This window comes from Gadus chalcogrammus, chromosome 6 (assembly GCF_026213295.1).
Source record: "Gadus chalcogrammus isolate NIFS_2021 chromosome 6, NIFS_Gcha_1.0, whole genome shotgun sequence".
In the NCBI taxonomy this organism is placed as follows: domain Eukaryota; kingdom Metazoa; phylum Chordata; class Actinopteri; order Gadiformes; family Gadidae; genus Gadus; species Gadus chalcogrammus.
This window is the reverse complement of record NC_079417.1, coordinates 9,263,185-9,287,431: the sequence shown is the minus strand read 5'-3', so window position 1 is coordinate 9,287,431 and position 24,247 is coordinate 9,263,185. Positions and strand designations below refer to the sequence as shown.

The window sequence follows — 24,247 nt, the reverse complement described above, 5'->3', positions numbered from 1 at the left end:
ACTGAATTTTTAACAGTCACATGGCATAAATAATAATATAAATGCTAATTTTTCAACATAAATGTTTTCCCAGAGATACAGTGTTTTCACTGCGTAATATCACTGAAAGGGCTTGCACCATTTGGGCCGGAGTATTTTAAGTTATTTTGTCAACCAATCCCATACAGCCCTCATAAGTGTAGATTAACTAACAAAATGCCTAAAATGTCTTCAGACAACATCCCTCAAAAAATCGGAGATTGTATGCCAGGATATGCATGGACAGGATTAGAATTAAAGTATTAGAATTACATTGGTGGACATTTAGTGGGGGATCTTTGCACACTGACAAACGGCTTATCCCGCTTTCCCCTCAGTTCACCCCCATCCAATTCAAATTCAGACTGCAGCAGGTCTAATGCAGCATGATAGCATTCCTCCTGAGAGCTGAGTACAGTCACATTCAGCCAGGTGGTAAGGAGGCCCCCCAGACCAGCTCTGCCAGCCTTGCCATGGATGAGAGGCACCATATGTCTCCTCTGTTTTGAATCCCTGCCAGCCCAGACTGCCAAGCAGCCATTCCACATATGTGGGGCTTGATACTAATAATCGCATGAGTTTCCCGAGGTATGCGACATTCTCAACATCACATGGGCAAATTATTGTCATTTGTTAGTCATCAAACTGCAAAGGGAAGCGCCAACAGGGAGATTGTTGTGATGGTGGTTCGCCCCAATGATTTAGACACTCTTATATGGACAAGTGAAGTAGTGGACATGCCACCTGAAAGCCTATTAATGTCTTTGAATGGACACCATTTGTTTCCTGCATCAAGAAATCTATTAGCAACTTTGGTCGAAATGCATTGAAAAAGTTACAATTGCAACTGTATAACCTGTTGTATACAGTATTTACAATACTGGAGAATTGATCGTTTAATTTAATCAACAATAGATCTTGAAGTGTTTATTTAAACTGCTGCTTATGATTATAGCTGTGTCAGCATATCTGAACAAGGCAGCACCTGCTAATCTTGAAAGGCGGAGCTGCGGATTTGTAGCTGTTTGTCCCTAGCGTCTGCGTTGTTCCGTTTATAGTTACTACGGTTACGCCCTATCCAATCAGAAAGGTCTATACGGATGTCAATGGAAACGGCAGCCAATCGGGTTGCGCCTTGTTCGTTTGAAACGCTAGCAAGCGTCCTCCAACTGACGTGAAGTTTACAATGCTGACTGGGAAGAGTTTGCTGATTCTTCTGTAACATTGAGTGAAGGAGGTATGGCTTTTGTGCGACTTTGCAACTACGGCATTTTGTTTTTCGTGGTGTTATTCAACTGACGTAAACGACTACAAACGCAGACGATACGAAACCAATTCGTTAATAACCTTTGTTTTCTTTGATTTATTCGCGTGTACTTTCACTTCCCTATACGAATACACTCCATCCGCTAAATTACCCTCCCTGCATCTTAAATAATTTATTTTCAAATAGTACGTTTGTTGAAACTATTGGATTGCTAGAGGAGGGTATTTTTCGACAGAACGAAACCAAATTCACAACAGGAAGTTAAGTTTGGCTCGTCAGTGACTCTGTTTACGAGATTAATCCATGCCTTGACCCTGCAGATGTCCTCAGACGAGGGGGCAGCAACCAGTCCAGTTCTGCCTAAGGACTCAGATCGGGGTAGCTCAGTGTCCTCCGAGCTACAGGTGAGGAAACATGTCTTTCTACAGCATGTCATCATACAAACATGTCATACATGTGACCTTATACATGTGCTCTTTATGGGGACCTCACAGGACGAGTACGAGGAGCTTCTTCGCTTTGCTGTCGTCACGCCAAAGTTTGAAGGACCCACTTCTGCTCACATGCAGAGCTGGCTTAGCACCTCGAGAGAAGCTGCTAGACCATCGCATAGAATGGATGACGTGAAATCACAACGCCAAGCAGGTGATTTGAGCTGATTCCATACACAATCACAGCCATGTTAATTGAACTAAAGATTTCTGACTGACACAAATGCAGAGGAGTACCGTGTGCTGCCTTCAATTATCGACTGTCATGAGGGATTTTGCGTTAGAAAGTTTGATGTTACGTTTTGAGATTCATCAAATGATACGGTTTACCCCAACCCATGACAACAAGCACGTCCTAGCCAATCCATCAGTCGTGTCCCTTGACGCCACAATCTAAAAAGGAGCTTCAGCGCCTGAGCTGTCATGTAGCCGAGCACAGAGATGTGGATGGCAGCCAGACTGATTGGCAATGATCTGCTGGCACTCTGCCCATGCTGCTAAGTGCAGCCCCCGCACTCCCTGCTGGATTTAATTAAGATATTGACATCAGTGTTTTCCCGGATGAGAAACTGCGCTCCTCTCATTCAACATTTTTTACCAGCAGCCTTTACAAGTGCATTCACACACTTCCTGCTTACTCATCCCTACGTCTTCTCACTTGTCACTATTTATTGTATTTTTTTTTTTTAACACTTCATTCACAGTCACTTATGAACACCCTTGTTTGTTCAACTGTGTCTGCTTGTCTTTTCCTCTCCCACATCAACAACGTCTATCTCCTCTTCTCCAGGGGTCATACATGACGTGGCACATGACCGACGTTCAAGGCGGGTGGGGAAAACAACATCCTCCGCCCAAATGGCGGACACCCACTCACAATCTAGTGTTTGTTATGGTGAGCTTGCGCTTAAAGTATATAATATAAATACAACATCAAAAAATGATGGTGGACACCCATTACAATCTAGAGTTTGTTATGGTGAGATTGAGCTCAAAGTATAGAATATATATGTATATGTATAAAATCGCATCGCATATGAGAGATAGATTGCATTTTTAAATGCAACTTCAGACCCCTTGATGTGATGAGATGGAGCCCATCCTAGCGTGTGTTGCTGTGGTTTACCATCAGTTAAGACCACCTGTCTTTCTTTCGTCCCCCTAGTGGAGGAGCTTGCAGCCCACTCCTCTGGCGGGACCTCAGCTGGGCCCTCGGACAGGTCCCGGGCGCAGGCAGGAAGGTCCAGACAGACGAGCCCGGACTCCTGGGAGTCCGGGGGGACAGAGCGGTTCATCTCTGAGGAGAACGTCAGCAAGGTGGAGGACATCCTGGACACCTGGAGCAGCCATCTCAAGGTGAGGGCGCACTTGTCAATAAAGAAAATGACATTACCGGTATTTCTTTGTGTGCGGTTCTTCTTCTTATTATTATTATTACTATTTGGGTGGTTGAATGCAATCCTCATTAATCAAGAATAAAATAAAACCATCATATCTAGTGGGAAGATTTTAGAATCAAATAAGAAAATGGTTGATCTCAGTTTCACAATATAAGAGCTTTTGGGAAGAGACTCGTTAAGTAATATAAAATAATCAATTTAATTCAAATAATTTTAAAAGTTTATCGGAATGGCTGAGTTTAACTTTGAGTGAATCTGCTGCACAGTACCACACTGTGTTTCTATATGAACTGGATCTGGACTCCTTTATTACAAATTCTTAATCAAAATATTAATAATTAAAAAAAATGGGGGGATGGGAATTTTCGACTGGGTTTTCTGTGTAAACCACCGTACACCACTAAAACTAGATGGATTGAGGGGATTCTTAAAATGCTTTGAAAATGTCCTGATTACTTTGGCCCCACTGTAACAGCACGAATATTTGCATGTTCATTCCTACCCAATTTCCGTTATCGCCTCATACTTAAACCGCTATGAGCTACTGGATAATGCTTGTTGTGAGTGCACCACTTTGACAGCCTCAAACTGTGTCCACAGACAAAAGCTTGCTGGTTTAAATCGTGTACGGCCAAATTACTACAAATCTCTTTGAGAATAGAGAAAAATGTATGTTTATTCATTGCATTTGTTGCATTGTAATCAGCAGTATTTCATGAGTAATATGGAGTGTCTTGGAGTGACCAGCGTTTGCACAACTGTCTTCCCCAAAAGGCCATGTTCTTTTCTTTTTGTGGAAAATAACGAGGAGACAATCTTTCAAGGTGACCCAATACCTCCCCCATGCATGACCTCACACTGCAGTGCACCTGCTGTGACCTCCCGGTGACCCTCTCCTTCCCCATCGCAGTCCAACGTGTTGACGGAGCTGAGGAGGTGGCGGATGGCCCTGGTGGAGCAGCACAAGCTGGAGCTGAGGAAGGAGAGGGAGCGCTGTGGCGCGCGGTCGGCTGGCCTCAGCACGGAGCTCAGCAGCCTGAAGGAGCTGCTGCAGACCTACGAGACCTCCAACCAGAGGAAGGACGAGGTATGGACAGTAGCAGCAAACTGTATGTGACGCAAGATGCTCTCTCTCGCTCGAGCTATTGGCTACAAAAGCTAGTCAATGAAGAGGTTGAATGACACTTTTAGCCAACGTAGCTTACAAGCACAAATCTAAAATATTGAACCGCTTGTCAGTGCGGTGGCCCGGTCGGCTTGGTTGTTCCGGTTAATAAATGATTGACTAGTTGAGGAGGTTTGCGTTTATGTACTGCACACACACACTGTCTTCACTTGATAAAGAAAAATCATCAGATGACGCTGAATGAGTGTTTTGGCCGACTTCTCTCAGAATCACAGACGCAGAACCATGGGTGTTGACCTACTGCTATGACTTAACCTTAGGGCGATGTCCGATTGCCCTTCTCTTGTCGTTCCGCAGGTGATCAAGAATCTGAGCAAGGCGTTGGACAGACAGAAGGAAAAGATGGAGGCCATGAGGGCCTTCACCACCTGGAGGATTCAGCACAGCCAGGTCAAAGAGGAGGTAGCCACATGCAGAGAGCCATTGCTTGATAACACTTTGCTTTAAAATGTATATTTTTTAAATTTCATGACTTGGCCATAATGCATATCTCTTTTGTACGACACCCAGATCTATGCCAGTATAAACGTACTTAATAGAGTACTTAATCACTAAATGTGCCTCCTATATCTTTTGTGCATAGTTAGTAGTGACGCCCTTATTTCAGGTGTGGCGATTTCTCATTCTGGAAGAAACTGTAGCGTACCATCGCCTTAATGGCCTCCATCGTTAGGAAATGGGCTGATGGTGATGGCAATCTTGTCTCTGGCCCATTTCCCTTGCGTTTGTGTGTGTGTGTGTGTGTGTGTGTTCTATGTCGTGTGTGTGTGTGTTCTATGTCGTGTGTGTGTGCGTGTGTGCGACTGCAAGGCGCATGCTTCTAAGCTGGCGCAGCAGCACTACCACCTGCAGCTGAAGAGGAAGGTGTGGCTGGGCTGGCACGGCCTCGTGCGGCGGCACTGGAAGGACCAGGTGGAGCGGGGGTGCCGCGCCCGGGCCGAGGAGGTGTGCGTGCGCCTGTCCGCCGACTACGAGGCCAGGATAGCGGAGGTGAGGCAGGGGAGACGCGCCGCTGACTCCGCCCAGCGACCGACCACTGTCTGGCGCGCAGTACGGGGACGCATACAGGGATGTGTATTGGGCTTGAAAATGAACGCGGAACCAGAGCATATCATAGGACACTGAACGGAATAAACAAGTTGCATGCATAGTGCTAGGGCTGCTCGCTTATGGAAAAAATCATAATCACGGTTATTTTGGTCAACATTGAAATCACGATTATTTAAATGATTATTTTTGTGTTTGAAAACACGATGCATTTTCTCTGCATTTTTCTCCAAAAAAAAACACGTTTTATCCAGCTGTTCTGCAATTTCTTTAAAACATCTAATGAATAAAATTAATATTTTGGAGATCAGTTCACCCAAAACTCGAAAGCGTGATAAAAATTCGATCAATTGCACAGTCCTAATAGACAGTGCTTTTGTGCGCATAGTGCAGTACACTTCACTTCCAGTAGGGGGGTAGGGGAACTTCTAAGGGGGATATTGTTGTTTTCTTATGTCGGCGTTGAAGACAACCCCCCCCCCCCCCCCCCCCCCCTGCGTCCGCAGCACTGCGACGCCGTAGAGGACGCCCAGGCCGAGATCCAGAAGCTGCGGGTGGAGCGCGACCGCTACGAAGAGTCCATGAAGAAGGCCTTCATGCGGGGCGTGTGTGCCCTCAACATGGAGGCCCTGACCATGTTCCAGCCCGGGGAGGGACGGCCGGAGCCCCCTGCAGCCACCGCCGCCGCCACAGCAGCAGCAGCATCAGCAGCCCACCACCATCACCTCCACCATCACCACAGTGAGACACACACCGGCATCACCATAGAGTAGACCCAACGACCACCTCTGGCCCGCAGTACACTGAGCTTTAAAACGGGGTTTAGATGACTCTAAATCCCGGGCCTGTAATGAACTCACTCTAATGCTATTGCTTTCGCCGGTAAATGTCCTTGAAGGCATTATTATCTTTTTGTTTGTGCGCCACTGCCTGCCGGAGATCTATTGATCAAATACGACTAGGAGGATAGAAAGCCCCCCCCCCCCCCCACACCCAAAGAGTGCAGCCTTGTGCTATTGGCAACAGTTAAGAATGATGGTGGAGATGGTTTTAAGAGGGGGGGGTTCGGGGGAGAGATCTATTCCGGGAGTCGTCCACAGATCAGTGCGGTGCAGTAGGTCGGTCGATGGATTTGCTCACTGAGTGGTAACCTTCACTTAACACTGGCTGATTGAAAAGGACCCCTTCAGACGCAGGGTGGTACCGTTGTGTCGTTATGCTTGGGGGTCCACGCTGTGTCGTTGCCGTCGGACCTCGTGTTATCTCCGTGTTATCTTGATTCTTTGTCCATGCGTTTTGTGTCGCGTGCGAGCGGAAGGTGCAGTTTAATTTTCCGTCCCTTTTGCCTATGACGCCAAACTATTTAACGTCATTACGGAGGGTTGAATCGGATTAAAGGGAAGGGATCTGATTATATAATTGCTTTTATACCTGTCCAGGAAGGAGACCCAGAGGGAAAAGGACTCCTAACCAGCTTATCAATTTTAGAGCGCCCTCTTTGATCTCCCCGCTAATCAATGTTGGCATTGGTCTATGTATTTTTTTTTAACTTCATCCATACGCACGTGCCATGCCGCTCTCCATATTGATCATACTCTGGAAGTAGCCTCACCGTTACCCGCATCAGGTTTTCATATTCAGTTAAAGGTCAACATTATTCAAGTGGAAGCGGAAGGTATTAAATGAAGATGATCAAAACATCGACGTCGGATGATATTCAATTTGTAACATTTATTTTTGAGTAGACTTAATGATATAGAGGGTAGCTGTGGTTAAACCCTGTAGGGACGTGATTAAGCTTTAAGTTTTTAATAGTGAGCATATGCTTATCAGGAGGAGACCATCGAGATGGGATTCCGCAACGCACATCCCTGTGGTTGACTGGAGTTCCCCCGAAGGTCGTTATCTCCTTCTTCCATATTGCCTGGCCGCCATTGGGTCAGGCTCGTTATGCACCCTGTGTTTGAGATGCGGCGTCGGGCCAGTGTTAAATGATTCACGTTGTTTTTCCTTCCATCTGCAGATGCCCCGCCTCCCCAAGACGAGTTCGGCTCCAGCTCATCTGCTCAGCCGCACGACCGCCCCGCCTCCTCCGTCCGCTTCAGCCCCGTCCACTTCGACCCCCCCGCCCACCCGTCCCACCCGTCCCACGCCTCCCACCCGTCCCACGGCGAGGCCGGGCTGATGGTGAGAAGGGGTTCTGTCCCCAACGCCTGCTTGCATCGCATCGCGGACAGGAACCCAAATAATTAGTTTCCTATTTACATTAATTAACTTCAGTGAACTCCCTTGCCGTAGGCACGTCGACGAGTACCGAAAGATTACATTAACACAAAAACATCCCAGAGGCCCATAATGGTGTTGATTAAAAATAGTTTCCATATCCGTGTTGCACCTCTCTCTGACGATCCCCCTCCTGGTGTCTCCCCGTGCCAGCTGGGCTCCAGCGCCCCAGTCCCCAGACCAGAGGCGTCCACCACGGTGATCCACAGCTCCCTGCCGCTTGGGAGCCACGCAGGCGCCCTCAGACAGGTCAGACCCCCGCTCTATTCATCTCGGGGCTTCCTGCATCCTTTTTGGATGGCATAACCCTGCATAGAGCAGGCGGCGACTCGCCCCCCGCCTTCAAAGCACCAAACTCTGCGGTGACGCATTTCAAACGCGGTGTATTGACTTTGAACCCCCCCCCTCCCGACAGCAGGCCAGCGGCGGGCGGGTGGTCACCGCGGGGGTCGGCCACCAGAAGCCCTCCAAGACGGTGACGGCCCGCATCACCGCCCGCCAGGACTTCGGCCGGATCGGCCCCAGCAACCTCCACGTCATGTCCATGACTCCGCCCATGAGCTCTGTGATCATTGAGCGCCATCAGCCGGTCTCACAGGTAACCACGTCAGCCGCTGGCATGGCGACCCTCTTCTCGGGATTCGAATCGAGGATGGGGGGGGCTATTTGTTTTATTTATTAGCTGTGTGAGGTTGATGAGTCATGACAAGCCAATTAAATAGAAGAAATCAAAATAAAACTGGTGACGCCAGTGTGGTGGGCGTGTCCAACCAGATGTGTGACGGATAGATCAAGTCCCCCGGCACCAACTGGTTGGCTGTTGGAGCTTTCAATCTATCCACCTCACATCTGGGTGGACACGCCCACGTGTGATTACAACCCTCATTAGATTTATTAATGAATACTCTGCTACACGCCAGGTGGAAAAATACAGGTCCCCTTTAATGTTTGTGGTGAATAGGATGTGACTTGGTGGTGGTGGTGGTGGTGTGTGTTTTCAGATCAACATCGGTCCGTCCGCGGCTGCTTCCAGGCACCCCCCCTCCGCCCTACTGGGCTACAGCCTCCCCAACGTCAGGGCCCAGAGCTCATCCTCCAGGACCCACCCCAGCACCTGCCACGTGCACTCCGTCAAAGTGGTGGACTGACACACACACACACACACACACACACACACACACACACACACACACACACACACACACACACACGTGTTGCTCTCAGGTTTTCTATTTACATTTACTGTACTATGCATAAAAAAAAACACTGCTTTACTTGACATAGTACAGCATCAAGCAGACGTCAGGATAAGCTTTTTTTCTATTAATTTATTGACAAGAGTTATCCAGTGTATTTGAATTTAGACATAATTTATACAGTATATATATCTTTTTTATTTACATTTTAACAGTTCATTTTACATGAGTGGCATGTTTTAAATAATGGTAAAGTCTAGGTTTGGCTGCTTTGGTGAGTTTTGTAGGGCTGCTCTCTTGCACACCTAAGCTTATGTTTACAGTGCAAACCCCAATGCAAGTCATATACGAATGTATAAATTATCTTTGCTTTGTTCTGTAATAAAACATTGTGTACAGGCCAATCGATCAATTAAACAAAGCATTGAAATACCTTGTTGTAAATTGTGTGAATTAATTTGATCTGGCTCAGGAAATGTTGCAATTCTTACTGCTGCTGCTCTTCGTCTCCTTCCGGAGCTTATCTGCATAGGGAACACTTGGTAAACATATGCAACAATATGCTATTCCTCATGCATACCATATAAATCTGAAACTGGACGCAATACGCAAGTCTTGTACCTGCAGCTGCCCTGTTGGAGGTGCTGATCAGGCCCTGGTAGAGTTCCTTGGCAGGGCTCTTGCCAGCTAACTCCACCGTGTGGAGCCAGATCAGCAGCATTCTGTTGCCGTGCTCCCGGTAGCTCTGCTGGCCTGCGGACAGAAAACACACAAGTCCTGCGAGACCAGTCTACTAGCTGTAAAAGAAAAACAAACATCCAAGATATACTTGATAGACAGCTAGCCCATTTAGTTAGTCATGGATAGAAAGAATGGCTATTGATACACTTTTAGCAAACCCTTTCATCCAAAGAGACAACAGTGCATTTAAATGGGAATTGGACACAAAACCTTTAGGCTTGGAGTCTAACACTAGTTTAGCCACCGCACTATCCTGCCCCCATTCAACCTGATCAACCGGATAAAGACCTAATAGATTAAATTGTCTCATCCCCTAAAAAAACGACCATTGTATTGTGTTTGATACACTACTGCTTGAGGTGCCTAGTAGTAGGATGTAACTCATGGACGTCTTCAAAGGGACAGTGAAATGTACCAATTAGGAGAAAGCGTTTGCATTAATGTGTAAGCCACTGGCTCTGTCGACGCCAATTATCTCTAGAAAAAGGTTACTCTTTGCCTTAGGTACCTCTGGATAAACATTGCTGATTATTTTCATGATGCGTTTTCTTTCCCCCCCGATCCTTACCCTTAATCTGACCTTTATCACACCAGCCCCTTATCTATTATTCAGCCCTCTCAAAGCTGTTCACTGGCGATAACCAGATCGAAACCTCATAGCTAAACATCAGGGCAAAGGTTTAGGTATGAGAGGTTTAGGTTGACACTCAGGGCCGACCCTTAGTCTCAACCTAAACCTCTCATACCTTTACCCTGATGAGTAGCACTTTCAACACATCGTGACCTAAAGCAGACGGCTAAGACTTCGGCCTTTGGTAGAAGCTGTAGCTTGACCTGTCCACTGCGCTTCGATGGCCTCCACCTGCTCCCTGGTGAAGTCCCACTGCTCGGCCAGTCTCTTCCAGTCCCCTGGTTTCAACAGCCCGTGTGACAGGTGCCAGACGGTGGAACGAAACTGCTTGGTCTCCTGACGGTGGTCCAACTTAAACGTCAGCGGACACTGGCTGTGAAGATCCTCATTAAGCTCTGAATGTGCCTGAAAGGGCAATCAAATCATGTCATTACCTTGAGAAAGGCCACACAGTGCAGAGTATACACAGACAGGGTGTGTAAACCCCCCCCCTCCCCTCACACGCACAGACATATCTCATAATCTAAGCAGCAATGCGGAATGTCATGAAGGGTAAGGAGGAACAAATACAGGCTTAATCACATTGACAGTACAATCACAGCCAGCTGCAATAACATTATTGGGAATTCAACGAAAAGTGACGAAAGGAAATGGATCATCTGGAGATTAATTTAATCACTGTTTTCCCGGCACCTAAATTTTGGATTATTAATGACACGTGCAGACAGCTCCACATGTCGAGAAGAATGGTAGTGTGAACCTCACCTCCCTCCATGCGTTGTACCGCTCAGCCTTGATGATCATGTCAACAATGGCCACCTCGTCCGCCCTGGCCGCCACCCCCAGGGCCGTCTTATTGTGCTGCTCCACGGAAGGGGATGCACACTTTTGGTGGTTTGAACGCGCCACCCCAACAGTTTCAAGATTAAACATGTAAACTGTGTGTATTGTAAATGGGGCTCAATGTATGTTGAGTTTGTGCTCCTCCTTTGATAAATAGACTAACTTTAGCCTCAACCGCAGAAAACTGCAAACATGCCGGAGAGTTGACGATCCGTTATGTATTTTTTTTTTAGTTTTACTAAAAAACTTTACATACCGGATCCTAAACTCGTCTTACCTTGTCGAGTAGGGTAAGGTCCACACCAGCTTTTACAAGCATCTCCACGATGTCTACTCTCCCGAGCTCGGCTGACAGGTGCATCACGGTCTGGGATCTCTGTGAGCGGGACGCAGACCGGTTTCAGTTCAACCTCACAAGCACATCTCCCAAGAAGGGCCCGCAGAGCCTTTGTGCAAGCAGGATTTCTAATCAAAAACACACTCAGCCGATTAATGTCATAATTGTCGAAAACGTAAGGTGTAGCTTCGGAGAACCCACCTTGTCAGCGACATTTATGTTGCAGCCGGCCTCCAGTAACATATGGATGGCGGGGATGTGAAAGTTCTTCACCGCCAGGTGAAGAGGAGCCTCCAGATTCTGAACAAACACAAAACACCTCTCTGGTCAATCTCATGAAGGCGTAAAGCGGCGTGCTGGCATGAAACACATTGATCACGCAGGTCAATAGGTTGACACCTACTTGCACGTTGATGTCGATAAACCTCATACCTGATCCTGGAAGTCTGTCTGGGCATCGTGGTCCAGGAGGAGTCTTAACAACGACGTGTCCCCCCTCTCTGCAACGGAATGTAGAGGGCTCCTTTTGGTCTAGGGGACAGGAGAGGGTTTCACATTGACAGAGGGGGAGACATGCTAGTGGGCAGTGTGAGGAGCTTTTTAGGAAGGACACCGTATAGCAGCGGTCTTCATTGAATAGAAGTAAAAGTCAATGACTTTGACAGATTGAGTAATGGGGGGTGGAGGGGGAGCTCTACCGAGGTGACGATGTTTGGGTTGCAGTCGGCCTGGAGAAGGACCCTCACACACTCCTCGTGTCCCCTCTCGGTGGCCAGGTACAGGGCTGTCTCTTCAGCCTGCAACACACCAAAAACAACCTTCTGCTACAGTGGAGGAAAGCACAGACAACCGTAGCACACCGGGGGTTTACTCTATAAGAGCCAACTTCTCTCACCTTGACGTACTTTCAAACGTCCTTATTGAATTCAGCTTTTTAAAACTTGTCAGCAATATGTTATAGATTACATGAAGTTATTATCTGCAGTATTCATCAGATTTTGGGCAACTTGTCTGTCACACTTCATCAATACTAATCCAGTGCTCAATCCAGTGTTCTGTAAATGTAGAATGAGTCACTATTCAGCAGAGGATTAGCCGATAGCCACACGCCATCACAAGGGACATGAAGCCCGATGGCAATAGCGACATGGTTAACATTGATCGCCTACCATATTGATTTCATCCCGGGTCTCGAAGCTCTCCAGCAGCCTTCCCACCTCTTCAAAGTGGCCGTGTCCAGCTGCTAAATGCAGGGGTGTGTCACCGTTCTGACAGAAACGGGAAAGAGATGGCTCGTCAAAGTGACTGTGTGTGAGACAATAGGTTCTCAAATGACAACGGCACAATGTGCACCAAGATGCACACAAGAAGAAAAGACATTCGAACCTTGTTGGGTCTAGTCGAGGCCATTTCATAAGCCGGTGACATTAGCATATCTAGCATCTCCAAGCAGCCACATTCTGCGGCCAGCGCGAATGGAGTGTGCCCCATCTGGTTGTGGAGGGTGGAAATCCAGAGGCAAACTAAATAAGCCTGCTTTACAATGCAGGTCAACCACACTGTGAACATCTGGGTGTTTGGGGCACAGAGCATACCCTGTCCGGCTTGTCTAGCTCCTTCATCTGCAGGTCCTCGATAATGTATTGCAGAACTACAGAGTGGTTGTTGATGGCAGCACAGTGGATGATGTTTAACCCTTCCTAAGGGAGACGTTCAATTGGAAAGCAGAAATATTAATGAAAAGGACGCCAGGGAATATAAATATACTTGGTTACAACTAAGTAGCATGCAGCACACGTCAAAACGGTTTCTGCAGTACGTAAACGTTTAGTTCTGCGTGTAAAACCGGATTATTTTTTGATAATATTAATGGAAACATTGGTAAAAGGAGAACAATATTTGGAATCATGTTGTGGTTATCATGATTCCCTTTGTCTCAACGACCAAAGGACTAGATATTCTCCTGAACAGTTTTGTTTACATTGTTACAAATCTTTTGGTCGGCTCCAGCCCGGACCAACAGCTTCAGGATGTCCAAACAATCGAACCAGGCCGCCAGGTGAATAGGTGCTACACCGTGCTGAAGGGGACACAACGACACACAGCCGGGTGGTGAGGTGGGACTGGTGGGTCAAGCAGGTAGAGGTGTTAACATTATGTGGTTCTGTTTGGTAGAAGTCTTTACAATGTCCTTTTGGTCTACTTTGACCCTCCACAGCAGAAGAAGTTCCACCGCTTCCTTGTTGTTGCCGGCCACAGCGAAGTGAAGGGCAGTCCTGTTGTGCTGGGTTGAAAAGAACAATGACAAGCTGCCATTATGGTCTGCCAGGGGAACTGAGGGAATCACAATATATTTTTCAATCTTACAATATTCTTTGGTGTCAAGTGGGGTGTTTTGTGTTGGCCATGTTTATACAGCCTGTATGAAACAACTTGGTAAAACCCACAGGGCAAAGTATCTAACATGCACCTTTTGTAGCATCTGTTTTTTTCTCTTCACAAAAGCAAAAATAAAAAACATTTTATTCAATTAAAGATTAAGTTAGATTGACCGGTAAATCAGCTGTAAAAAGACTATTTCCATATGTGGCTGTTCCAGGATCCCTGGCATCCACTCACCAAGTTCTTTACATTGGCATTTACTCCCCGGCCCCACAGCTTCATGGCCGCAACGTCATTCCGCTTGGCTGCTTCGATTAATTTTATCTCCGTCTCAAGCACTGCCCAATGACAACAAACCACGATAACATATACTTTTAGGGAAAGTGAGGTTATGTGCAGTTATGGTACATTGAATATTATTCATGGTTACAAATACGCTTTAATACATTGCAGCACAACTTAACTTATTTTGACCATTTATGGACAATATCGTTGTCTTTCATTACAGTAAAAAAAATCTTTGCCTATGCCATAATTTACTATGCAGCCAAAATAGATGAAGATGAATCACAATTAAATCCAACAAGATAAACCTGAGTCTCACAATGTTCTCCCCCTTGTGTATACTCTCCCGTGAGTGTACTCACACATCTCATTGATGTTGAAGCTGGACTTCTCTGGTTCCTTTGCCTTTCCTCCTTTGTGTGGCCTCTTCTGCTGTATAAAGTCTGAAAACCCCGCTACTGTCTCCTCTCTCAACCATGTTGAGGGGTTTAGAGTCGCCTTAGTCCCGGCAGGCCGACCTAGCCTTGTGTTCAGTGCCATAGCTCTTCTCTCCAGTGAGAAAACAATTCACTGCGGGATACTTCACTGGTCTTTTCACCGTCTGTCAGGAAGTTACTCCTCAGAAACACACGATCAGAAACGTTGACTAAAAGCTCCAAACTTCTGTGTGACTTTACACAAGTGTGGAAAGGACCCGCCTGATTTACGAGAATGACGAGACTACTCCCACTGTGCAGGAAGGTAGCACTCTATTTGCACTAGCTTTATTTGTACAGGTAAGTCTTGAAAATACACTACACAGAACACACACAACAACAACTGACTGCTTCTGTACATGTTGATGTATGACACTTGACACAGTAATGCCTTGTTATGTTCATTTATTTTGGACACGCAGAATTATAAATTAGGAAATAAATACAATAACTTCATATTATTAAACATCATTATTATATTCTACGCAATCAATATTGCAATTGAAAAGGATTATTGGCTCAATATCTATACAAATAAATACATCTTCATACCATACCTTGATTACATCATTAACGTAAGACATACATGGGGCAAAACCACAAACTTGTCTTTTTGGTGGAGAGATAAATATATATATAAAGAATGCTTGAACTCTCAGTGCACACATAGATAAGCCTTCAATATATATGCATAATACCCTAAAGGGTATGTTCTCTATATTGCTTTGACAGATATGAAACTCTAGCTTCTACTAAACTATCAACTTATATTCGTCAATCATTTATATCTCAAGCACTGAGTTTATGGATAGGATACAGTAAGGCCATAGATATTTGACAGTTACTTATTATTATTTGTTTGAAAAATATAAATGTATTTTCTTACTTTACATTTTGAGATAAAAAACACTTGATTGCTGTTAAAAATTGTTTCCATTAATGTAGATAGTTTCCAGTCCACTGCATAGTAAACTAATGTATTTATGTAAAATCTATAATTTGAAATTGCTGAGGCTATACATTATTGAACAAACTTTTTGTATTTGTTATACTAGACAACTGACTTTTGGGTTCTGATGCTTTAACCACTGAAGGTTTGGTAAAAGATAATATCAAATTAGAAATCCTCCATCTAACTTATAGACTCTTTTCAGAGGCATCATCATAGGATGCTCCTTTTTTATGCTAGTTTATCTTAAACTAGGTAAGACATCATACATTGACCATGGCACGTGCCCAGCTACAAAAAAGACCCTTAATTAGTGCACTGAGTGACACCTGGGTTTTCCCTACAATAACCTCTGTCAAAAGGGTCTGGAGTTATATGTGTTCATGCTGAGGTCAGAGACCGCAATGAGCTGTCAGTGCGAGCGGTGCCCTTACTGGAGTCCATTGTGTCACATGAAGAACTTGTCAATGGTGTTCTGGGAGCCCCGGCCTTTGGCTTTCTTAGCAGGAGGGGAAGCAGGTGGGCCTCGCCTGTAACACAAGCATTCAAATAGATCACATTCATTAATAAAGTAGAAAACTATTTTTTTCCACAGAAGATGTGGTGATTGCTGCAGTTGTGAAATGTTTGTTTAATAGCTGAACTCAAGTAAAGATATTTGAACTAAGTTCAAGGTTGAAAAAAAAGAAGTAGTGTTAGTTATTATTTTTTAAACATAGCCTCCCTCAGTGTGCGGAAACAGCCTTATTATTTATTCACAAAGAATGCCATTTATTTGAGAACCGACCATTGATGATTGAGCGGTTTACCTTTTGCTTTTGCCTTTGTTTGGTCGTGCCGTGTGTAGTTCTGTGAGTGAAAAGAAATGGATCACTGTCTAAAAGAGACACAACTGAACCACATCTTCAGGGAGATAAATAATGCAGCTGCTCAGGCAGGTTTAAGAGCAAGCTGGGACGGTCAAACACTCCATTGTGGAGAAGAGTGAATAGGTTCGAAAGTGATTTAACCGTCTCCAGAGCTGGCCAAAGGATGCCCAATGGTGTCAAATAAGATGTCTCTTCTCTGTGGGAATCAATACACACACTTTCCACCCTACCACAGTGAATGGCAATGAAACAGACCCCCACCATGTAAAAATAATACAAACGTACATAAATAAAACTAAATGCCTCCCATTCTGTAAACCAATGTTACTTGGAAACATTTTGAATGGCATCGTAACTACAATCCTGTAGTGAGTTTAACTAATCACAGGTCAATTTAGGGAATACTGTACAAAACCAGCGAAATGCACCGAAGTTGAGACACATTTAGCACAATATTAGTCTCACTGCAAGGCTATGTTTCACTTAGACGAGCATGGCACTGGCCTGACTCAACACCCCTGACTCACCTTGCCCCCTTTTAGCCGTGACCGGAGGTCGCATAGTAGAAGACGACGACGATGAGGGTGGTGCGAGCATGTGCAGCACCTCCTGGTTCAGACAGAGGTCGACGTGGTGATTGAAGACGGTGAGGTCATGGGTGTTCTGGGGGACCTGACACACAGGGCAGATGAGGGTGGAGCCTTCGTGGCCGGGCGGCGCCTCGAGGCGTGAGCTCTGCGTTGCTGGGTCACCGCGGTGCGACGAAGAGGCCCTCTGAGGCGAATGCACCCTTCTAGAGCCGTGGTGGTCCAACAGGGGCTTGTCTCCGCTGCGCCGTTCCTTAGCGCCTGGATCCCCCGTGTCCTCCGCCCGAGTTACACTAGGACCACGTAAAGCGTCGCACGTCTTAAAAGCACTGAGGGCGTCCTCCGGGTTTGACCTCTTCTGCCTCTCTTTGTCCTCGCCTTTCCCCGGGACCCCCTCGTCTATGACGGTAAATCCCTTCGGACCTCCGTCTCCGTCCGACTCCGAGTCCGTATCTGTGGGTGTCTCAGTGGCGACACCGCTGAGACACAGGTCTATGTGTCTGTTGAACACCTGGAGGTCCGTGGTCCTCACCTCCCCAAAGCACACGGGACAGGTAAGGGTCTCAGGGTCCGGGGCCGCGGCGCCGGAGGTGGAAGCGCTGGCCTCTGGGGGGGCCACACGGACAGGTTCCTCACGTGTGATGGATGAGTTTCCACTTGATCCCAAAAGACCTTGCGCTGACTCATGCATCTCTATCGCGGCGCCACGGCTCTTTGGATTGTCCGTTGCTGGCTGGGTCAACCCAGAGCAAACACTGCCCCGCCCTTTGTCCGTCTCGCTCAAGCTCTTAACCTGGAGACTCAGCTTCTTGGCGTAGGCCTTCTGGAAGAAAGATTGTGGCTGGTTCTCACCGGCCACTGAGACTTGTGCCCCCGTCTGCCCTGCCGCCCATGGGAGACCCTGTAGCTTGGGGACTTTCTGGGGAAGCTGCTCCAGTATATGACTGCCAGCAGGGGGAGGACGCTCCATGGGGAGGTGGGAGGCGGTCTCTTTCACAGAGTTTGGAACGATACCATGGGACGGGCCGGAGGAGCCCTGCTGGAGGAAGCCCACAATGCTTTTCTGCTGGGGCTTCTTGTCATCTGCGCTCACTAAGGTGGAGATTCGAACGCCTGCATGCACAAAGTTACATCATAGGTACTAGTTAAAAACATTGGTCAAATGAAAACAAAAGCAGCACTTACGGTAATTTAATGCAGTTTATCTCGAAATGCATGCAATCAGTCAACCTCATCAACTAGAATGCTGCTGCAATGTTCAAAGTTCAAAATAAGCTTTAATTTCAATTTCTAAAAATGTGCCTAACAAATTGTGGTATCAAAATTTCATTTGTCTCTGACCTGTGGTGCATTTGATATACAAGGAGAAAATTAATAAAATGTAATAAAATCAGTAATATTAACGATAAATAAAATCTAAAATGGTGCAAAATAGTTCTGAGTAGTGCAAAGGTATGCAAACAAAACGGTTTATATAAATAAAGTTAAAAAGCAAATGTAATGTAAGTAATGTAACCTCTGCAGACAGATAAACTCCATTACCCATGAGCCTCAGCTGGAGCCGCTGAGGACTGACATTCTCCATCTCGGTTTTCAAGAGATCCTTGGCGGCGGCAAAAATCTCATCAGTCGTGGCGACAGCACAGGGCAGAGTGCACGCCCGGGACTTCACCTCAAACTTCACATTCTTCAGCTTCAACGTTATCGTTTTACCCTGGAAGAAGATCCCGAAAGAAATACAGTTGATGGACTCATTTTCTGCTTAAGCAAAAAAGGTATAAACCATTTCTCAAGGTGTGACAAAAGCACTGCAACATTACGCCCGCTCAATAGTCAAAACACTGTATAGGCAATGACATTCAATGAATATAAATGGCAATGTGTGTCATTCCGCCGGTTAATTTGTCAGAATACACTTTGTAACTAATGGGTCGCAATGCGTTTCCCTGGTAATGTGATCATCTCCCAGAGACACATTTCGAAGGCTGATAGTCCCCTGCAGTCTCCTTAATGGCCCTCCATTTCCTCCAGCTCTCAAAGCCCATTGGGGCTGCAGGCAGGGGGGTGATGGCCATGCCAAGCCCCCCGGCCTTCCTTCCTTCAATCGATTGTGAGGGGAAACGATCAAGATGGAGCAACTGCATCACATTCAGCCTGAACTGCAAGCGAGATCACGTGCCGCTGTGAGTGGTGTCGCGTAGTGAATTTCCCTCACTAAATATAACCATTTTAATTGATTCTGGATTGTGGAACTGCCCTTTTGTGGTTAGACAACCATACTCTTTTCCCCTTAGGACAGTTCCAGAGATGCAATCTCCCTGCACTTTCTTCCTATCCATTTCGTTAGTCTTACAAAGAAGGACTTTAAGAAAGTCTCAGCTAATAGTTATAATATTTAAATGTTTCAGCTGGTCTTCAAATGTTAGCCTATCAGCTTCCCCTGAAACAGTGACTCTGAATGTAGGCCTGAGGCTACACAAATACGTGTGGTGTCACATGTCACACGAGAGTCGTTCCCCACCCGGAGTCCTTCCTTCTTCATGTCCGCTGCCAGGTCTTCACAGAGCTCCCTGCACAGAGACAGCTGCTCCTCCGCCACACTCATCTCCCTAAATGTTCTGCGCCAGTCAGGGTGCCGTGGATAAAGAGTGCGTTGAGACGCACAGAGACAAAGAGCATGATTAGGAGAGTGTTAGCCGCAGGAATCCTTGTTGTTTTGTTTTTGTTGTTGCTGAAATATACCTTTCTGTACTCATGCTTTTCCTTTCTCCATCCCTGTATCCAGGTTCACCAAAACACCAGACAAAATTTTCCGTTAGAATCTTGCCAAATGTTAACAGGCGCCTCATATGAAATGTGTTTTCAATGTTTGTATGCGTGCATTTCTATGCTCTAAGGCATAGAGCATAGATATTATCCATGCATGCAACATAGGTCACATAAAGCCTATGCGATCAGGTCGAAGCCGCAGAGGTGTGTCCCAAAGACGTAATACACTTTGAGCAGGAGTTCACTGTTGTAATCGAAGCGGGGATCAATTGCAAAGCGTGTCACCTTTCCATGTGAGTGGAGCCTAGACCCAAGGAAATCCTCATGAAGTGATGCCACGCCGTCTCTGAAAACATCAGGGAGAGCAGAGCCATCTGCTGGCCAAGATGAGCACAGGTAGTGATGCCCAGACTGCTCAGCATCTTCTCACTTACTTTCCCTATGCCAGAAACCTGGGGAAATACCAACAATTATACTTTTAAAATGTATATACAACTCCTCACATTTGCCGTTAATTCCAACCCACAATATTCACACCATTATAATTGCATGACATTTTTTGGATTAGTGGCTCAAATGTTGTAGTTTGAAAATCGGTTTCAGTATACTTTGCGGACTGGCAGGGTCTGGATGAAGTCCATGACTGCCTCTCTGTTGGAGGGGACTCTGTACTGGCCGTTGGGCTTGTTTTTGTCACTGCACACCTTGGCAATCATCGTGTTTGGAGCAATGCCTGGAAGCAGGAAACAACAGTACTGAAAGCTCATGACTCATAACGCTGCAGAATACACTACAGGTACAGATAGTAAAATAGTAATAGTTTCATAGTAATAAATATGAACATGAATCTGATTGTTGCTACAACTATAAAAGTGCCAAGCACATAACACAGTAATCCTGGTGCTGATCTTCAGAAGGATTCAAGAAGACAGTAGAAACAAATTATTTCTATAGCCCTTAATCCCAGTTACAGTCCCAGTTAAGGGTTTAACTGGCCATATATTGATGACATTCCCCTAACCCTAGCCCCCCCGATGCCAAGAAGAAACTCCCTTAATTAGCAAGGAAGCAATCCTTGCTAATTAACCATTCCTCACAGGGATGGTTAGGGGTGCAATGGTAAAAGCATACATTTTAAATCAGAAACTGTAGAAGACAGTACATCGGGCCAGAAGACACTCAGCACTTCACCTGCACTGGCGGTCAGTGTGGTCTTCTGCTCGATGCGGAAGCGCATCTCCCTCACCGCCTCCTCCACGCAGGTCCCAAACACCTCCGAGCCTCCACCAGACTCCACCTTCTCACCCGAGGGAGGCAAGCTGGGCGTGCTACTGGGGCTGTCCTCAAACAAAAGGGGGGAGAGGTTCTCCACGCACGGCTCAGACTCCTGGGGAACTTTGCTTTGCAGTTCACCTTCACATGCCGAGTAGGCCGGGCCGGGAAGAAGAAGGAAGAAAGTCGGGAACAAGGCATGGGGAAGCAGATATGGATGAGAAAGCCCGCCTTCTTACAATATTACTGCTGTTATTTGAATGACTTGAAAGATGAATATTACTGATGCAAAGCAGATCTGGCCAGTCAGTTACTCTGTCAAAATGTTTCCATGGCACATTTCTGCATACATTTCATGCATAAAATAAATGGAAGTAAAGTTTAGATGATGCTGATCACACACACAAAAGGCCACCATGCTATTAGTAGGGCAGGTGTTGCTACGTAAATAGATGGAAAATAATCCTCCTGTCCTGTAAACAAGCACTACCTGTCTCAGTGATGTCGGTGTGCAGGCAGTGTGTACGTAAGGATTCGGGCCAGCTAATCCTCTGTTCCAGGTGGTCTGTGAAATCCAGATAGGCCTCGTCCAAACTCATGGGCATGAAATTAGGGTCATACGCTGCAAAGATCTTTCTGATCTAACAAAAGTATGATAAGGAGTGAGCTGTTTGTTATGACATGTCGCAAGAGGCCAATAAGCAGTTTTGCAACTTGGGAGATATTCGCTTATACCTCTAATCAGTTTTTACATTTAGAGCAGAAACTGGGTCATTAATTTTCCTACTAGTATAGTTACAGTATCCGTCAAGTTTTGATATTCAGTGGGCACGTAATGCAATTCATAGTCAAGATTTGGTTTGGAAAGTAGTATTAACAAACAGGTGGAGGTATCAACAAAAATTATATCTAACCAGAGTATTAATACGTTGTGTTCATATACATATAATTGTAGCATGCCCTACACAGTATACCTATCGCGTTGTTGTTATCTTATTCCTGTTGTCAATAGAGTAACAGTATGGGGTGTTAGCGGTATTAAAGCTCACCTCATTGCTCACAGCTCTGTATTTATCAAAGTTGCATGGGACAATGACCAGATTGGGGCAGAGCTTTTTGGCGATGAAGCCTGGCATTGCAGCACGAACACCAAATTTCCTTGCATGGTAATTCGATGTTGACTGAAAAGAGGAAAGAATAGGCTATGCTCACACAGTTTTTTTGTAGGTTTTAAATATCTGATCTGCAAGCCATGCACTGTAAACATCCCTGAAGGGGTTACCATTCTGCCACATACACTACCGTCCGAAAGTTTTGGGGTCATTTAGAAATGTCCTTATTTTTTTAAGGAAAAGCAGGTATTTTCAATGAAGATAACAGTTAATTATTCAGAAATACCATCTAGACATTGTTAATGTGGTAAATGACTATTCTAGCTGGACTAATCAGCCGTCTGATTCTTAATGTAATATCTCCATATGTCTACAGAGGTCCATTTCCAGCAACCATCACTCCTGTGTTCGAATGGTACATTGTTTAGCTGGTCATGTTAAAAGGCTAATTGATGATAATGAAACCCTTCTGTAATTGCGTTGGCACAGCTGAAAACTATGAATAAAAGTGTGAGTTTTTAACGGAAAAAAAATAATTCTCTTGGTGATCCCAAACTTTTGAACGGTAGTGTACATCCTCGCAGTAACATCTCCACTTACGAGCATGCTCATGGATCCCACAGCCATAGGTTTGTCCTTCAGCTCGGGGCAATCCCTCATCTCCACCGCGGCATAGAACGCATCCATGTCCACGTGCACGATGAGACGGCTGAGATCTCGACTCATGTCCAGCTCATTCACCATCTTCTCTACCTGCAGGTAGAGAAGATGGTGAATGAGTACGACGTTACTGGTCCAATAATGGGCCTACTTGTGCATGTGTAGGTAGGGAAGGTTCACCGTGACCTCAACATCTCTTCACCTGAGTGTGTGCTTTCTGAAGCTGCTGTTCGGTGATCTGAGCCCTCTGGAGCGTCATCTTTTCAATGCGCTGGTTCACCTGCAGCTCTTTTTTAGCCTCGTTCTCATAGAACCTAGAGCCCTAGGGAAACACAGCATAAAGGGATTCTTCTTTTAAATTTTCTTAAAAATGTATTGAAAAAACATTTTAATGTAACCAAGTACGATGGAGCAGCAAATAGTGTGTACTTCATGTTACCTTTGTTGACGTATTATGTTGACGTATTATGTTAATTAGGATGAATATGTTGAATCTCTCATGCGTGTGTGTTTATATGAGCATTTGTGTGTGTGTATGTGCATGTGCGTTTGAGTGTGTGTTGGACTCACTACGGAAACTATATTGACAGCCCCTAGGCAAGAAACATGTTTTAGGTTTTCATGTTTACCTTTGAGGACTCAATGATGATCTTGTTGATTCTTTCCCGATCGAGACCTTCCATCCCAGCCTTGTTGTCATTGAGGGCCATTCTGGAGAGGAAGCCACCCCCATCTGCAGAGGTACTCTCCATGCTATGGCTGGAAGTCATTATATTGTGTTCATCCAGGGAACACATCATTGGTCACGTATTGTTACTGATTCTGATTAATGTGACAAGCATCAATTGCCATACTTCCAACTTATTGCTTTAATTGTCGATAGATATGGGCATGTATGTACACATTCACTGTATCTCCTCTACACATATGAAATCCATAAACGATCATAAACTTTAAACTTTCTAGCGATGTAGCTACTATCAAGTAGCATCCGACATGTAAATTTGCTAGCTATAAAAACCAATAACTGATAGTTATTAGTCAGATCTACCAACACACCTTTTGAAACGTTCTCACGGGTTTTAAAGACGTTCAACAATGTTTATTTGAATTTGTGGCGTAGTCTTGCCATTTCAGCAAACTGGGGGAATTGTTGTCCATTCCGAGGAGTTCAAGGAAACCTTTTCTCCCACAAGTCACTGATATCCTTTCATTGTGACACAAAAGTAATTAAATATGTTATCCAAGGCTTTCAATGTACATACAAACTGGAAAACCCACGGCTGGATCGACAACACAACCATGGGAGGCTGGGTATATGGTGTGGACAGCAACGACTTCCTGACAACTTGGTCTGACGCGCTCTTTACTGCCCTCGGTTGGTCAACACATGAAACGGAACCGCCAGTGTTCTGAAACGGGATTACTTTTGACAGCGCTACAAAG

The 24,247-nt window shown here is 45.6% G+C and overlaps 3 protein-coding genes across 6 annotated transcripts; 1 reads left to right on the top strand and 2 right to left on the bottom strand.

Annotated features, from left to right (window-relative positions):
- Nucleotides 1-1,171: 1,171 nt before the first annotated feature.
- On the top strand, nucleotides 1,172-9,309 carry poc5 (POC5 centriolar protein homolog (Chlamydomonas)). 3 transcript variants are annotated; one of them, XM_056592372.1, is made up of 13 exons: nucleotides 1,172-1,255; nucleotides 1,606-1,689; nucleotides 1,780-1,930; nucleotides 2,567-2,671; nucleotides 2,942-3,132; nucleotides 4,087-4,263; nucleotides 4,660-4,764; nucleotides 5,173-5,352; nucleotides 5,916-6,150; nucleotides 7,433-7,596; nucleotides 7,846-7,941; nucleotides 8,111-8,290; nucleotides 8,694-9,309. In XM_056592372.1, the coding sequence occupies exons 2-13, from the start codon at nucleotides 1,606-1,608 to the stop codon at nucleotides 8,838-8,840; spliced, it is 1,815 nt and encodes a 604-aa protein (XP_056448347.1). In that variant the 5' UTR covers nucleotides 1,172-1,255; the 3' UTR covers nucleotides 8,841-9,309. The 3 variants fall into 3 exon arrangements, with proteins under 3 accessions (XP_056448347.1, XP_056448346.1, XP_056448348.1); XM_056592371.1 differs by having other exon boundaries at nucleotides 8,108-8,290; XM_056592373.1 differs by lacking the exons at nucleotides 8,111-8,290; nucleotides 8,694-9,309 and adding an exon at nucleotides 7,243-7,307 and having other exon boundaries at nucleotides 7,846-7,928.
- On the bottom strand, nucleotides 8,970-14,647 carry ankdd1b (ankyrin repeat and death domain containing 1B). Of its 2 annotated transcripts, none has more exons than XM_056592374.1 (15): nucleotides 14,470-14,647; nucleotides 14,060-14,160; nucleotides 13,626-13,724; nucleotides 13,422-13,520; nucleotides 13,036-13,140; nucleotides 12,827-12,931; nucleotides 12,610-12,708; nucleotides 12,139-12,237; nucleotides 11,873-11,971; nucleotides 11,642-11,740; nucleotides 11,381-11,479; nucleotides 11,026-11,145; nucleotides 10,464-10,665; nucleotides 9,510-9,641; nucleotides 8,970-9,412 (listed from the first exon to the last, which is right to left on the bottom strand). In XM_056592374.1, the coding sequence occupies exons 1-15, from the start codon at nucleotides 14,645-14,647 to the stop codon at nucleotides 9,357-9,359; spliced, it is 1,692 nt and encodes a 563-aa protein (XP_056448349.1). In that variant the 3' UTR covers nucleotides 8,970-9,356. The 2 variants fall into 2 exon arrangements, with proteins under 2 accessions (XP_056448349.1, XP_056448350.1); XM_056592375.1 differs by having other exon boundaries at nucleotides 8,972-9,412; nucleotides 11,026-11,121.
- Nucleotides 14,648-15,973: 1,326 nt separating this feature from the next.
- polk (polymerase (DNA directed) kappa) lies at nucleotides 15,974-24,134 on the bottom strand. Its single transcript, XM_056592370.1, has 15 exons — nucleotides 23,861-24,134; nucleotides 23,431-23,560; nucleotides 23,004-23,123; nucleotides 22,742-22,894; nucleotides 22,079-22,210; nucleotides 21,520-21,670; nucleotides 20,949-21,170; nucleotides 20,366-20,490; nucleotides 20,043-20,209; nucleotides 19,731-19,763; nucleotides 19,510-19,606; nucleotides 18,531-18,702; nucleotides 16,929-18,101; nucleotides 16,342-16,381; nucleotides 15,974-16,062 (listed from the first exon to the last, which is right to left on the bottom strand). Exons 2-15 carry the CDS (start codon nucleotides 23,551-23,553, stop codon nucleotides 15,981-15,983), a joined length of 2,790 nt encoding a protein of 929 aa, XP_056448345.1. The 5' UTR covers nucleotides 23,554-23,560; nucleotides 23,861-24,134; the 3' UTR covers nucleotides 15,974-15,980.
- Nucleotides 24,135-24,247: the final 113 nt, after the last annotated feature.